This window comes from Gopherus evgoodei, chromosome 2 (assembly GCF_007399415.2).
Source record: "Gopherus evgoodei ecotype Sinaloan lineage chromosome 2, rGopEvg1_v1.p, whole genome shotgun sequence".
Lineage (NCBI taxonomy): Eukaryota > Metazoa > Chordata > Testudines > Testudinidae > Gopherus > Gopherus evgoodei.
The window spans coordinates 255194919-255211362 of NC_044323.1; the positions used below are offsets into that span (position 1 = coordinate 255194919).

Here is a 16444-nt window from a genome sequence, read left to right on the forward strand (position 1 = left end):
ACGGGCAGGGATAGAATCCAATTTGCCAGGACAACATTCAACTGACAACCACAGGATCAGCCTCTCTCTCCCTGTAATCCCCTGCCTCATTCACTACACACCTTCCAACTTCGATAATGAATGAGATAAGGGTCCTGCAGACAGCAACTTCATCATTACACAACCACAATTAGTCTCCACAGCACCGAGTCTGGGCACTGAAAGATCTTGTGGAAAAATTGCATTTGATCATACAGTTGAAGGTTATGCATAATACACACAAGGGGGTTGGACTAAGGTTTCAGGGGCAACCATAAAACTGAGTTTCTAACTTTTGAATGCTTGACTTTGCAACCTTGGTATTCTTTAATTTTTTTAAAAAGTGAGTTCCTAATTTTAACACAAAAACTGAAAAAAACCCCAAATGTCTTCATGTAGAGCCATACTGATCCCCATCTTGGGTCATCAGCAATAAAGACCTCTACACTTGAGCTAACAGAGTAACTGGTAGTGGTAGTAGGCTGTTCTCTGTTTGGACTACACATTACCACTGGTTTTCTCAGTTGCTAACTGCAGAGGAACACAGACACTCAAGACTCCTGGATTCAATTCCAGGTTTTGGAGAAGAGTGTCTTTAGTGGCTAAAGACCATTCTGCTTCTAGGCTCCCAGATTGTCGGTTCCCCACCCCTCTTTGGCACCCATTTTGTAGCCTGTCTCCATCCCTCTCTGCTTCTATCTTCCACCTCCATGCTCCTAGCAGCCCATAACTTGGCCAAATTTATGCACATTTTTATGGAGACAGCACAAGGCACAGCCCTCCTAGCAATCCAACATTTTGCCAAATTTCAAATCATTACTCCACATAATGATGATCATAGAGGTTCTCAACTAAGGGCTTGTCTACATCAGAAAGTTGCAGCGCTGGTGAGGGAGTTACAGCGCTGCAACTTTGAAGGTGTACACATCTGCAGGGCATCACCAGCGCTGCAACTCCCTGTTTGCAGCGCTGGCCGTACTCCCGTTTTGTCTCGGGTGTAGAGGATCCAGCGCTGGTGATCCAGCGCTGGTAATCCAATGTAAACACTTACCAGCGCTTTTCTTGACCTCCGTGGAAGGAGGAAGCCTCTGGTAATCAAGCTGGTCTCCTTTCCCGGTTTGCTCTCGCGTTCCCGGAACCCCGAGCAAGCAGGTCTCCTTCCCTGCGGTTTGCAGGGGGGTTCGGGAACGCGAGAGCAAACCGGGAAAGGAGACCAGCTTCGCCGCGGTTTGCTCTCCCGTTCCCCGAGCAAGCAGGTCTCCTTCCCTGCGGTTTGCAGGGTGGCTCCGGGAACGTGAGAGCAAACCGCGGCGAAGCGGGTCTCCTTTCCCGGTTTGCTCTCTAGTTCCCGGAGCCCCGAGCAAGCAGGTCTCCTTCCCTGCGGTTTGCTGGGTGGCTCCGGGAACGCGAGAGCAAACCGGGAAAGGAGACCAGCTTCGCCGCGGTTTGCTCTCCCGTTCCCCGAGCAAGCAGGTCTCCTTCCCTGCGGTTTGCAGGGTGGCTCCGGGAACGCGAGAGCAAACCGCGGCGAAGCTGGTCTCCTTTCCCGGTTTGCTCTCCCGTTCCCCGAACCCCCCCTTGAAGCCGCCCAACAGCGCTGCAGTGTGGCCACATCTAACACCACTTGCAGCGCTGGTTGCTGTAAGTGTGGCCACTCTGCAGCGCTGGCCCTATACAGCTGTACTAATACAGCTGTAAACTACCAGCGCTGCAAAATTTTAGATGTAGACATGGCCTCAATGAGTAGAAGAATTTTTAAACAGGGGCAAAATGCGTTGTTTCCTCTAACATCACACAGACACCTGAACCATTTTAGCTGAAAAACTTTCCAAAATACTTCAGCCTGAGGCAGACATACACAATGGAAAGTTTCAGCCTAACGGATTAGTTTAACAAAGTAATGAGCAACTGAAAACAGGTTTATAATGGAAAGTCAACCTTTGCAATAGACTGTACTATGACCTCTGCTTAATATGGTTCCCTCCCGGCCACTCCCCCAGTATAGAACTTCAAATGTTATTTGGCAGGGAAAACTGAATTTATACTTTGCTTCATTGTTTTAAGGCAGCTCAAAAGGCCTCCTCAGTTTTTCACAATGCAAGTGTAGATTTTGTGAATGCTGCAGACTTTTTTTTTATTTTAAAAGTCAGTGATTTCAAGTGTCCATTTTTAGGATCCAGTTTTCAGAGCACGGGTGACTCAGCACTTTCCAAAAAGAGTCAGGCCACTTTAAGGCATCTTCCTTTGAGCACTCAAAATCACCAGTCACTTATGAAAACCTTAGCCTCCAGTACTTTATGGACCAGTGGTAGGATTAAGATATTGCACTACCAAAGTCTAATCATTTAACTGCAAAGTTTTAATTGAGACTATTTAGACACCTATTCAACATCCATCTGCAAACACTTAAATTTTGTTAGAAATAAGATTAGACTGTCAGAGCACCAATCCCACTTCTGAAACTCCCAGGAAAAGCAGACTAGACATTGGTGATACTTCAATGGTTTAAAAAAGTCTGATAAGCTTTCAGGTCTTCTTTTTATAGAGGTTTATAAAAAGGCATGTCCATCTTTCATTTTCAGGTCTGTAACAGCAGGAATGTTTTAGTCAATACATTTTACTATGACTTCAGGGAAGCAAGAAAATAACTGGATCCTTTGTTGAAAGAATTTGTAAGGGGCTGTGGCAGATGAAATTGTGAAAGCAACTTTTTCCAAACTCCTGGTCTGAGATTATGGCCACCACCTGTCTTCAAATTGTGTGGACCACTTATACATCCATTTTTGAAATACCTAGCTCTTACATAGTGCTTTTCCTCTGTGGAGCTCAAAGCACTTTACAAAAAGAGGATGATCCCTATTTTACAGATGGGGAAACTGAGGCACATAGGTAACGTGACTTGCTGGAGGTCACACAACAGGCCAGCAGCAGAGCTTGGAAAAGAACCTAGGACTGCCATGTCCCGGCCCAGTGCTCCAGTAAGCAGGCTAAACTAATCCTACCACCACAAGACTTGGCTTGCTCCAAGTTTTCAGTTAATTTGTTTTTACAGCACAATATGTAATCCTCAGCTTTGCCCTGCCTCCTTTTATCTTTCTGCAGATCACAAACATGGGCTATTTCTTAAGAGTCTGCATATCTTGCTATTATCTGGGCAAGACTTGTGCATGTCAACAAGGCTGCATGTGCATGGAATTTTGAGACAGCCTTTGGAGAAAAAAATGCAGGAAAGCATATAGTCCACTGTCAGGTTTTAATTTTAAACACACCCATATTTGAGCTCCACCTCCTTTTTGAAGATGCTGTTACTTTCTCTGTGCTTAAACTGTCCATGTATTAAACACAGACACTGAGATCAGCAGCTTGCACAAAGACTTGCTTTGGGCAGAGGGAGGAAGGAGGACATATGCCATTTTTAAAATCAGTTTCTAGACAGGGTATCAGAGTAGGTCACTGTAACCCTGTAACACTGTAAAATTTCAAGAATTTAGAATTAGAACCACCCATTGTTACCAATGAAGACAGCTATTCTAAAGTGTTGTTCAGCATTTAGTACATGAAGGGAGTGACTAGGACATTAATAAAACTGAGGCAATCATCTTTATTCTGTGATTAACAAATCCCTCAAATTCCATTCCATTCCTGTAGTATTCCATGTGCTTGGGTACACACAGTTACATAATGCTGTTGACTAAGTACTCAAGCATGCATCATAGTATTCCTGTCTCCAGGGAAGAGAGGCGATGAAGGGTATAAGCCTATCACTCCATGTACAAGTATCACTTATAAATTAAATAGAGGAGCTGGCATAAACACTCAAAGACTTTTGAGTATCTACACTCCCAGCTGCAGGAAGCAGCTGTACTGTGACTAGTATGAATCAAGAAGCTGGAATGAAGACTACATATTCATGTGAGGATATGCAATGTATCTGATTGTAGGCAAGGTCTGAACACTGGTTTGTTATAATTTACAAAAAAAGTTTCCAACTAGATTTTGTACTTCGACGTGTTTATTTTAGTTGGATGACAAATTCAGTGAACAAAGTGTTTCTTCAGCCTCAGATTTTCTTTAACAGATTTTTATCATAACACTAAAATATTTGTTAGAAAGAAATGCAGCAGTTTGCATGAAGCATCTCCCCAGCAGTTACTTCTTGTCCCACTCTTCTCTTTCAAGTCGTTCACGGACTACCTCTTTCAGGTATGGTTCGAGATACTTTTTGTCCTGAAAACGAACAGATTTTATTTTTAAAACATCCAAGAAATTTCCCATTAAATGCAGCTCTAACTCTGCAAGTGTGACTGAAAATGGCACACAGGGGTTCTGTGTCTCTCAAATTCATATCAACCCTTGCCTACTTTAAGGGGCAAAGGATGAATTTTCTAGCTCCAATTTCTGAAAATTCAGCCTGTCCTCTGATTGTCAAGCTGTGTTCTATCACCATTAACAGGCCAAATCATGCTTTCATGTGCAACCCCACCATCTCCAAGTTATGCCCCGTTGCAGGTCTTCCATAGCAAAGGCTCAGGAATTTTTCCAACTCATTGCTCAATACCCAAAGTGCTCTAGTGATATAGCCAAGCTTTATTATTTTAGAGACCCCCTTCTTAGTCACATGGTTTTAGCTATTTTATGGGTGAACTTGAGTTCCACATGATCAACAATTTGAAGGCCAATTAAAATGGTAACTAAGCTCTTGCTATTTTATCTGTAGAATATTTTTTTTTGTATTTTAAGCATTAAATACCCTTCAGTTTCTTCCAATTCATTCCTTGAGCTGCAGCAGTAGTGTCCAAGAAACAGTTTCACAACTACATGCAAGTGTTGTGAATCTGTCCAGCTACTTTTAGTCACTTGAGCAATCCATTATCTGTAGGATCCTATCAATTTAAAAATGTATTAGTCTTGTCCATAAGCGATTCTAATCTTCCTTTCTCCTATACCCCAAGTTATTTTTCCTTTGGATAGCTACTTCTCCAGTCAGTGCAATAGTGATCAGTCTTGCACACCACCTTTCCAATACTGACAGTTTGCTTGAATCCCTTCTGTTCCTGAAAGAAGCTCCCAAACACTTAAAGGCAGGTCATGAAAGACCTGCCCATCTCAGATAAGATCCAGCCTCTTCAACTCTTAATGTTAGATTCCAAAGCCAGAAGAGACCATTGTGATCAATATCCTGCTGCAGACATTTGGGGGCATTTTGTTTTAAACCTTTTAAAGTCACACCAGCTTTAGGATAACAACCAACTCTGGCTTCTTGGACAATTTCTTGTTTTGAAACAAATTAACCTAACCAGACCATGCAACATAATGTTGTAAAATGAACAACTCCTTTTTGTATTTTGTAAGTATGCCAGGTGATTTGACTTCATCAATCAAGGTTTTTACTCTTTTAGCCACCGTATCTCTCAGACAGTACGGTTTAAGAGAAACAAATCTCATGAAATGTGGTACTTTCTTTTATACATAAACGAAATACCATGCAAAACATAACACCTTCCATCCTAAATTCATATAAGATACTTTATAAAACATTTTAGTTCGCAGTTGCAGAGGTATTTAAGTGTTAAGAATTATTAGACAAGTCGCTCTTCTCCACTATGGAGGAGTGCAGACTTCTGTTAAAACACAGCAATAATACATAACTATTACTCCTGGGGGCATTCTGTGCCAAAAAATAAAAATTCTGTGCACAATATTTTAAAATTCTGCAAATTTATTTATCAAAATAACACTACATAAATCACACCATTTCAATTAATTTTGGTACTTTATTTCAAAATATGTCAGCAAATATGACTTACAATACAGATGCACACAAAAATTCCTCCAGGAGCAGAGAATTACAGAAACCCCTATGACAACCCAGTTCCTGTTTCTCTGCCCCCTTCCCGTCCAGACCCCAGCTGGGGCGGGGGGGCAGATACCCAGATGCATGGAGGGGTTGAGCAGATGGGGAAGCACCTTCCCGTACAGTGACCCCTTCCCCAGCAGCTGAGGAGCAATGGGGGCAAGAAGCAAGGGAAGATGCTGAGCATCCTGCAGCTGGGGGAGGTTTCTGGGGGCAGATCTGACACAGCCCCAGACACTTCTTGCAGGGGAAGAGGAAGTCCCATCTTCTCCTGCCTCCAGCCCAGTCGGGACTAGCAGCTGATCCTGGCTCAAGGTAGGAGCTACTGGCTGAGGTGTCCCCAGCCCTGAGGTAATTTACCTCTCCACCAGCTGCTCCGGGTGCCTGAAATGATGTACTTGTGCAGCTAGGGAGTGATGTGTGTAAAGATTCCATGTTTATAATTGCAGTTAAGGATACTCAAGCTTCTAAGTAGTGTGTTGCAAATGGAACTTCCATTTATAAAAGATACAAAATTGTAGTAGACTGACCAAAGTAAAATACTGTTCATTAAATGCATCCTGTAAAATACAAGTGCAAATTTTAAGTCTCACAAACACTTATACACTTGCTCAACTTTATACATGGGAGTATTCTATAAATTTCACTGGGACTGCGCACATGTATGAAATTAAGCACATGGAAGTCCTTTCAGAATCAAGGCTTAGTAGGTTGTCTTCTGTCCAATAAGAATTCTTTGTTTTCATTTACCAGGACATAGCCAAAACTTGTATACAAGGACTGCATTCACATAATGTAAGAAAAACATTTAAAGATGAGAACAGATAAATTGCCTATATTAAAAAAAAATGAATTTACACATACCTCTTCATATTTCACCCACTGTTCTTCAGGAAGAATTTGTTGTCTCATACTCAAATCAAGGGCTCTCTTGATGCGAAATAGTCGTTCATTATAAAGATTTTCTGGAAGCCTCTTCAGTGCTACTTTTACATCATCATTTTCATATATGGTATCATCTCGCATTAATCCTGTAACAATAATATTTTTCAATATAATTGAGTTGCCAGTCCTATTGTTAATAGCTGTCAAAATCTTAAATTTTAGTTAAATAGTGATATGCATTTGGAGTACATGTTACAAACATTAATACTTAGATAGTAAGTTTGGTTTCCCTATTATCACTCCATACAAATGGAAATCATTTTTCTACAAAGCAGGTTATTAAATACTGACCTGCATATTATATTACACACACACACAAATTGCAATGGTGTTTTCTTTTCATAAGAATGAATAGGAAGAAGAGATTAGCCCAATGAGGAAAAAGTCACGGAAGTCCATTAGTATGTTGTGTCTTTCCCTCTACAGTGATCTTGGGTCTTCCCATTTAGTAATTTAGCTTGTCTTTTAAAGACCCCGATGTTCCTGAGCTATGGTGTATTAAAGATTTTTCTGGACTTCATTTACTAAATAGGAAGCCACAAGGTCACTGGAGAGGGAAAGACACTACACACAGAGATCATAACAAATAGTAGTATTTCATGTTGATTGAATTATTCCCTTCAGAGTGCAAGCCTGGAGTTTGTAAGATCTCATCCCATACGGAGTCACAGTACCCAATATTTCTAGGTTGATGCATTATGTGAGAGCAGAGGATGCTTCAGCAAGCAGCATGGCAAGCCGATCAGTTTTAATAAGGAGAAGACTGATCAGAAGAATCAAGCAGAAATATCTCCTCCTCCTCCAAAAACATCAATCCTTGACATAGTCTCAATACAGTGAGCAGCAACGATCCCTTGCTGCTGCATAGAAAATAAATGAGGCAAGACAAAGTTGTTCACCTTCAAGGCAGAAAGTACTGTAGCTATACTCTATAAATGACTACAGTTTTAACTGTAGTTCCTCAAGGTAACATTTACCTAGTGCATCCAAGAAGACTGGGTATTTGTCTGCTTCAGTAATGTTACAGCAGTGTATAAATCAGTACAGTTTATTAAAGGCCTACTAAACAGGGTCTACATAGTTTAATGGATTGCTAATAAGATATAAGGTCTCTTCTATTTTTTATCAATTCAAAATGAGCCCAAGTATCATTGGCATCTGATCAGTATTTGGTGACCAATATGAAATGAGATATCCCACTCCAGTTCCTAGAGGACATACGTCCACCATTAAAAAAAAAATACCAGCAAAACTAGTAGAAATATCTGTTAACAGTTTCAGCAGAAGTGATGAACAAGCCTAAAAACTCTGAACAAAGATCTCACTCCTACAGGGAAAAACAGCAACTGTGCATGAGAGCGCCTATACAGCCACTCTGTCTTTTCTGTGGAAAAAATGGACAACTTACTGTAACTCTTTCACTGATAAACTGACTCAGTGTCAAACAGAAGGCCATTAATTTGTGACTATGCAGATTCTCTTTTATATCAGTGAATAACCAGCCATTCAGAAACTAGATTAGTTGGTACACAGTTCATATGGACTAAAGCTGAACAAATGTAAGGAAATGCTATCAAGGCAAGGTCCTGTTTTTATGGATGAAAGAAATGTTGTAAAGCTATTTCCTCATAAGCACTGGAGAAGCACATCATCCGCATAACATTTTCTTTCAGCTTCCTTTCCTATTTCTACAGTTCGTAAAACCATAACTACATCCTCCAAATGAGCTGTAGTTAATTTTTAAGAGCATGTTTCCAGCTTTTGTTGCTTTGTTTTTTGGGGAATCTTATTGTGGTCAGATCCAGGTCTCATGGATAAACTGTTGGTGATCCCAATCATCAATAGGACTCAGATCAGAGCCCTCAAGAGGTGAACTTTACAGTAAGATCTGAAAATGATGACGACTGGACTCCTGATATCCTTTGGGACAGGGTTCCAGATCACTGGGGCTATTTTCGTGAAACTTTTTGCTTCAGTTCCTTCAGTTTATACTTGGGCTCTTAGTTGTAGAACAGCAAGTTATAGCATCTACCATAATACATTGCAGAAGAGATAGATTGTTCATCATTAGTTAGCAAGTATCAATACTCAAGCTACTACAAACATTTTCAGAACTGCAATAGAAGGGTGTGGCTAACTTTGATATGCAAGATGGGCTTTAAATTGAATACAAATACATCAGTTTTGAAATTTACTTTAAAAAATCTAGAAAGGTTCTTTACACAGGCAATGGATGCAAACAAATGTTCGTTGTTTTCAACTCTTAAAAAATTAAGACACCTACCAAGTTTGTTGAATCCAGCTGCGTTGTAATACCATTTGCGAAGGCCTTCTAACAGTCGACCACTTCCTGAAGCTGAAAGTGATCTCTATTTAGTTGAGGAGTAAGACAAAACACTGGTAGATAACTAGCAGCAGGTTAACATGCAAATATTTTAATACCTACTTTGTTATGCATATACGTTCCTTATTATGCCATTTAATCTAAGCTACACCATATCCAGTTTTGTTTTTATCTGCTCTTCAGTGTTTTTAAAGTGATACTGTGCACATAAGATTATAGTACTTCTGCAATACTCATTTTGGTATCTGCCTTATTAAACAGAGTCAAAGTTATATTGGTCCTAGTCCTGGCCCAGTACCAAAAAACCCTCAGACTAATACTGGGAACTAATGACAATTTTAAGGTCCATCAGCTCACAACATACCAGGAATAAAAATATACTCTATATCACTAAAAAACAAAGATGCATTGTTTTCTAATAGTAATATCTGTGTATTTCCCCTAGCCCTTGTGCTATGAGGTATTTGACCCTGAAGTCATGCCACTTTGGTTGCTATTCCCCCCCCACACACACACACACTTAAGTACAATATTATTCTAGTGTCTGCTTCCACAAGCAGCACTAGTTAAAATCTCTCTGAAGACTTATATGCCAGTTTTCAACTTACACCATTTGTCTAGCTACTAGTGAGACATACAAGCTGGTGAACATTATAGCATAATTGAGACAGACAGACATTTTAGAGCATTGATATTAAGAAATTTAGTTGAGTTTTTACAAGCCACTCTAAGATCACAAACTAAGATTTTTAAGTTAGAGAACCTAGACCAGTTTAAGTTATTAGCAGAGAACAAAGAAATTATTTTCATTGTTTAATAAAATTGGGCACCCATTACTCCCCATGTGCCCAAAAGTATATCAAATTGCAGAATGGAAACTGACAGCCTTAGATTTCACTGGGGAAGGGAACAACAGTGAAGATAAATATTAACTTAAGTTTTGCCTAACAGAATTTGGGGAAGGGGAGGATTTTTGCACAAAGTTAACATTGCACAATACAAGAAGAAAATGATTAAGGGAAGCACAGGTGGAAAAATACTTGTATTGATCCAACAGCAAGCTTTTTAGAACTCTCTTTCTATACTATTTGTTATAGCTTTTTATACCACACATCACTGAGCATCTTCTAGTAGTGCATTAAGCATTTACTAACATTAGTCATGTTTGTTCTCATCCTCTTTGGAGAGGTGCGTACAGTGGAGTGTCTTATTTTGACAGGCTTGTTTTTTTTCTTTTTGTTCCTGAGCTAGTAATCAAAAAGAACACTAACAGGGATCGCAATAAGTGATGTTATAGAACACTTTTACACACATTACTCCATCTCTCTGGCCTTGCTCAGTGGAAAGATTTTAGTGCTTAAATGGACACTATCAACTTGAAATGTAGTCAGTTACACAGAAGGAATTAAAAAGTTTCAGGTACTACATCACCCCTGACACTCCGTGCAAATTTCTGTGATTTTACACTCACACTTGCAATGTTATGTTTAGGATTCTGCTACGAATAATGTGCAATAGAGAGGTTTCCAAGGAAGTTAATTGTGTGTGGGATACTCAAAGGAGGAGAGAAAGAATGCTGATGTGATGAGTGCCTTAAAAATACATGAAATGTTGCAGAGAGTATAAATGAGTAGTTTTGAAGAAACCACAAACAACAGAAGGGTAGCGGGTGTACTACAGCAGTTAACCAGGTGAGTTCACCAGCAGAGGAAGACAAAGCAATAAGACGATTTCCCCCCACTCACACACACTCTCCCAAGTTTAATTTCCAGGTACTCTATAAGGAAGAGCCCACAATGGAAGGAAAACAAACAATGTGTCACCAACTCTACTGCTAACTGTTTCTCTGCCTGTACTTGTAAACTCTGGCCAGACAGGCATCCGGACCCTGGAGGCTTCTACCCTGGTCTTGATTTGCTGAGAATACAGCCTGCATATCCCCACTAACAAAAGCTAGGCAGGGAAATCTAGCATGAAGTGTGTCTGTTGGTGGACTTTTTCACAAAGCATAAGACACACCCAGGAGGAAGTGGTTTGTCTGTGTAACATCTGGGAGCACAAGGACATTAACAGGATGCTCATGAAAACATCAGGAATGGAGGATGCTAGCTGACTGGAGAAGATTACAGCCCTACTAGAAGAGGAAGGACAACTGGCTGCTGGCCACATCATCATGCAGTAGACAGTGCTCAACTCCCCACTTGGGTCCCCTGTCCATCAAGGTCAAGAACCAGTATGCTGTCCTGGCAACATGACAAGAGGAGCAGACACCAATTGAAGGAAAGGAGCCACCTGCCCCCAAGGCTGGAAGGCTCACAGCCACCACACCCAAAAGAAGGAGACAAAAGGTAGTGGTGATTGGGGACTCATTTTGGAGGGGGATGGAGGCATCCATCTAGGTGACATGACCCAACATCCCAGAAGGAGCACTGCCTGTCTGTAGCCCACATCTCAGATGTTATAGAAAGGTTGCCAAGGTTCATTCATCCTTCTGATCACTACCTCATGCTTCTCATTCACATGGGCACTAATGATACCACAGGCATGACCCTGAAAAGATCAGCACTGACTACTGGGCTCTGGGAGCAAAGGTGAAGGAGTCAGAGTTGCAGGTTGAGGGTAAAGGCCACAATCAGGGAAATGTGTATGTTAGAGATGAATGCATGGCTGTGTAATGTTGACAGGAGGGCTTTGGCTTCCTGGACCATGGGATGCTGTTCAGGAAAGGAGGACTGGTAGGAAGAGAAGGTTCACCTGACCAAGAAGGGGAAGAGCATTTGTGTGCACTGACTTGACAACCTAATGAGAAGGGTTTAAACTAGGTTCAAAGGGGACCCATGACAGAAGCCCACAGGTAGGTACAAAAATGAATCCTACCAGAAGTGGAAACAGACAAATTTCTAAGAATGAGTACAAAAGAATAGCACAACAAAATGAGAAAGGCTAAGGCACAAAATGAATTACAGCTAGTAAGGGACATAAAAGGCAATAAGAAGAGGCTGCTAATATGTTTATAGAACGAGAAAGTCAGGAAAGTGTGTGTGTCCACTACTTAGTAGGGAAGAAGGGCTAATAACACATGACATCAAGAAGGCTGAGGTGTTGAATGCCTATTTTGCTTCACTTCTCACTAGGAAATCATGATCAGATGCTTAACACAATTAGTGTTAACAAGGAGGAAGGAATACAGACCAGATTAAAAAACACAGAATAAGTTAAAGAATATTTAAATAAGTTAGATATAGTCAAGTCAGCAGCACCTGACAAAATTCACCCTAAAATATTTCAGGAACTAGCTGAAACAATCTAAGAACCGTGGAGAACAGATGAAGTTCCAGAGGACTGGAGAAGGGCAAACAGTACCTATCTTTAAAAGGGGAACAAAGAGGACCCAAGGAATTCTAGACCAGTCAGCTGAATTTTGATACAGTACCTGAAAAGATAAAAAAGTTAACAATCCATTTGTAGCATCTTCAAGATAATAGTGTTATTAGTAATAATAGTGATCAAATCATGCCAAACTACCGTATATACTCATTCATTAGCTCATTTGTTTATAAGCTGACCTCCCCAAGATGGTTAGGTAAAAATAGCAAAAACTGTATGATCCTTTCATAAGCCGACCCTGTATTTCAGGGGTTGGCAAACTTTGGCTCCCGGCCATCAGGGGAAGCCGCTGGCAGGTCGGGACGTTTTGTTTACTTGGAGTGTCTGCAGCCATGGAGCCCCTCAGCTCCATGCTGCCGTGGTTCCCTGTTCCCAGCCCATGGGAGCTGCGGAAAGTGGTGCCACTTTCCACAGCTCCCATTGGCTGGGAACGGGGAACTGCGGCCATAGGGAGCTGCAGATGCTCCAAGTAAACAAAATGACAATGTAATAGATATTCAATGATTCCATAGAGTTTAAAATCATCAAATTTTGGTGTAGACCCATTTATAAGCTGATCCCTGCTCTCTGATGCGTCACTTTTTTACCAAAAAATATTTGGCTTATGTATGAGTCTATACGATTATTTTCTCCTTTTATAGGATTACTGGCCTAGATGATGAAGGAGAAGCTATGGTTGTGATACATGTTGATTTTAGTAAGGCTTTTTTGACATATTGCCACATGATTTTTTATTAGCAAACTAGGGAAATGTGATTAGATGATACTACTATAAGGTGGGTGTACAACTGATTCAAAGACTGTACTCAAAATACTTCACTGTCAAACTAGAAGAATATATCTAGTGGTCTTTTTCAGGGGTCACTTCAAAGTCTGATTCTATTCAACATTTTCATTAATGACTCGGATAATGGAGTGGACAGTACGCTTATAAAGTATGTAGATGATAGCAAGCTTGGGGGGACAGAATTAGAATTCAAAGTGATTTTGACAAATAGGAGAACTGGTCTGAAATAAACCAAATGAAATTCCAGACAAGCACAAAACTCATTGGGGGGTGGGGAGAGGAGAGGAGGGAGGGGAATCAAATACACAACTATAAAATGGGGAATATCTGGCTTGGCAGTAGTACTGCTGAAAAAGACCAGGGATTATAATGGATCACATACTGAATACAAGTCAACAATGTAATTTAGCTGCAAAAAAGGCTAACATTCTGGGATGTATTAACAGGAGTGTCATACGTAAGAAAAGGGAGGCAATTGGCCCGCTCTATTTGATACTAGTGAGGCCTCAGCAGGAGTACTGCATCTAGTTCTGGCACCACGTGTCAAAGAAGATAATGTAGACAAACTGGAGACAGTCCAGAAGATGGCACCAAAAATGATAAAAGATCTAGAAAAATTGATCTATAAGGTAAGGTTTAAATGGCTGAGCAGGGTTAGTCTTGAAAGAAGGACAACGGGGGGGGGGGGGGGAAGGGGATCTGATAACAGTCTTCAAATATGTTAAAGACTGTTATAAAGAGACAGTGATCAATTGTTTTTCCATGTCCACTGAAGATAGGAGATGTAGTAATGGGCTTAATCCGCAGCAAGGGAGATTTAGGTTCGACATTAGGAAAATCTTTCTAACTATAAGAATAATTAAATCCCGGAACAGGCTTCCAAAACTAGTTGTGTAACCGCTGTCACTGGTGGTTTTTAAGAACAGGTTAGAGTTGACAAATACTGTTCTAGGATGGTCTAGGACTCTGGGTTTACTTGGTCCAGCCTCAATGCAGGGGATGGACTAGATGAGCTCTCCAGGTCCCTTCCAGCCCTACATTTCTGACTGTATATGAAAACACTGGGCAAAACAGAAACTTATATGAGGAGGGGATGAACGAGGTGCATTAGGTCAGCCACCCGACAGCACGAACATTAAGCCGCCTCACAAACACCTTTGAACAAGCAAATCCCCAGACTTGACAAAGAAGCAGATCTGAACTTACTTTGCGCCCCAATTCCGCCATCTAACTCCCCGCGCACACTGAATTCCCAGATGGGAACCCGTCTACCCACCCAACCCATCCTCTGGCGCCGCCTGCCCACACTCAGCTGTCCCCGCAGAGCCGCTCGCTTGGGGCTAATGAGGCCAGGCTACGCATGGGGCCTCTCCCCCCACCCTCTGGGGCAACGTCCCAACAGCGGCCAGGGGCGGGGCGGATCACCCGCTCCGCGCACGGAGCCCGGCACTGCCACGTCCCTAGGCTCATCCGATGCCAGAAGACCGGAAAGACCCAACTCGCTGAGGCCGCCAACTCCTCACCTGGTGCCCTCGCCGCCATCTTGACCTCAAAGAGAAGCGCGGGCTTCTGGGTAAACTACCGCTTCCCAGCATCACGTGAGGAGCGGCCGCACTCACGTGACCCGCGCGGGCTCTTTTCCGTTTGCGCAATGCACCTGCGGGCTGGAAGGCGTGTAACGTAACTGGTACCCGCCGAGCTGCGGTGGGCGAGGCGAGTAGAGGGGATGGGGCTGCGGGAGAGCGCAGAGCGCCCGGCTGAGCCTCGCCAGGGCCACTGCGATCCCACTGGCTCCCCGCTACGGACCGCGGGGCTGTGACCGTTAGCGCGGCTCCGGGGTGCGCGGCGGCTCGGCAGTGCCCAGCGTTGCCCCAGCTAAGTGCAGCAGCTCCCGCTCCCCGCTGGCGGGCCCGGGAGGCGCCGTCCCGGGCAAAGCAGAGGCGCGCGAGGAGGCAGCGCTCAGGCCGGGGCGCGTCGCTCAGCCGCGCGGTGGAGCCGCTTCGGTGGCTCGTTCCTTCGGCCCGGTTCCGCGCTCCCGCAAGGGGGACAGGCTGCAGCCACATGCGCGCCAGGGCAGCGCGCTGTATATTGCAGCAGCACTTAGACGACCAGCAGGGATCAGAATTAGGCATCACCTCAGCAGAGCGCGAGCCGGTCCCTGCCCCAAGGCGCCTACAATCTAAGTAGGCCAAAGAGACTGAATTTGATTTACTGCCAGGGCCCAATTAACTTGTAGCTGTGGGCCCCCATGGAGCAAGGTGGGAGGGGGCGAGATGGTCAGTCTCCAGAGGGAAGGGCGGCCGTATGGCAATGAGGCACCATGGGAGCAGACCCACTCTGTGCAGCCCAGCAGGCGGGTGCTGTTTAAAAGCTGGTAGCTGTCAGATGCACGGTGGCCTGCCCAACCTTGTGCAGGCAGCATGTCCCTTCCCCTGAGGCTGGGCCACCAACACTTTGCCCCCCTGCCCAGTGCCTAACCCTTATGCCCAGCACGCCCTCCCCCAGAGTCCTACGCCACAGAGCTCTAGCTGGACCTTTGGTCTGACCCGGTATGGCTGTGCTGATATTCTTAATACTGCAGTGGCGGGGGAAAGTGTTCTACCATGGTGAATGGAATAAGTCAGCCCTTTCCAGAAACCTTCTGCAAAGGATTGCAGAGCACATCCATGACAGCTTCCTAGAGATCTCCATGGAGGATTCCTGGGCCATTCCCATGCACATAAACAGTCTTTTTTGGAGAGTACCCTCTGTGTAGTTGGAGCGGCCACCGATTCCCACTACACTTCCTTTTTTATTCAGATTAAAAATAATAATAGCATGTAATCCATACAGTTTGATTGGAAATGTGCACTCCCCAGAAGTGCCTTCCCTGGCCTCATACTCCACTGTCAGCAGGTCCTGTGAAGGGATGGGCTCCAAGGTTAAAAACAGTTTTTGGCTGTAAGGGAGAATGGAGCTTCTGCTTGCCTGCCTCATGTTCTCTTTCTCCTCCTCTTCCTCGTCAACAATGTCCTCCTTTGCTCGAGGTTGCCTGGGGCTCTTGGGAGGTATCCACAGAGCATTTAGGGGCAAGCATGCAGCTCCTCATAAAAGCTGCATGTCTGTGAGG

The 16444-nt window shown here is 43.2% G+C and overlaps 1 protein-coding gene across 1 annotated transcript; it reads right to left on the reverse strand.

The window, feature by feature from the left end:
* Positions 1-4012: 4012 nt before the first annotated feature.
* LOC115646987 (cytochrome b-c1 complex subunit 7) lies at positions 4013-14953 on the reverse strand. The gene is made up of 4 exons (XM_030553527.1): positions 14859-14953; positions 9102-9173; positions 6737-6903; positions 4013-4245 (listed from the first exon to the last, which is right to left on the reverse strand). The coding sequence occupies exons 1-4, from the start codon at positions 14875-14877 to the stop codon at positions 4168-4170; spliced, it is 336 nt and encodes a 111-aa protein (XP_030409387.1). The 5' UTR covers positions 14878-14953; the 3' UTR covers positions 4013-4167.
* Positions 14954-16444: the final 1491 nt, after the last annotated feature.

What these genes read in the sequence shown, in the direction of transcription:
- LOC115646987 (XM_030553527.1), bottom strand. An exon ending in AGCTGGATTCAACAAACTTG is followed by an intron (nt 6,904 to 9,101) that starts GTAGGTGTCTTA and finishes TTATTGTTACAG; the next exon opens with GATTAATGCGAGATGATACC. An exon ending in AGTGGGTGAAATATGAAGAG is followed by an intron (nt 4,246 to 6,736) that starts GTATGTGTAAAT and finishes GTTCGTTTTCAG; the next exon opens with GACAAAAAGTATCTCGAACC.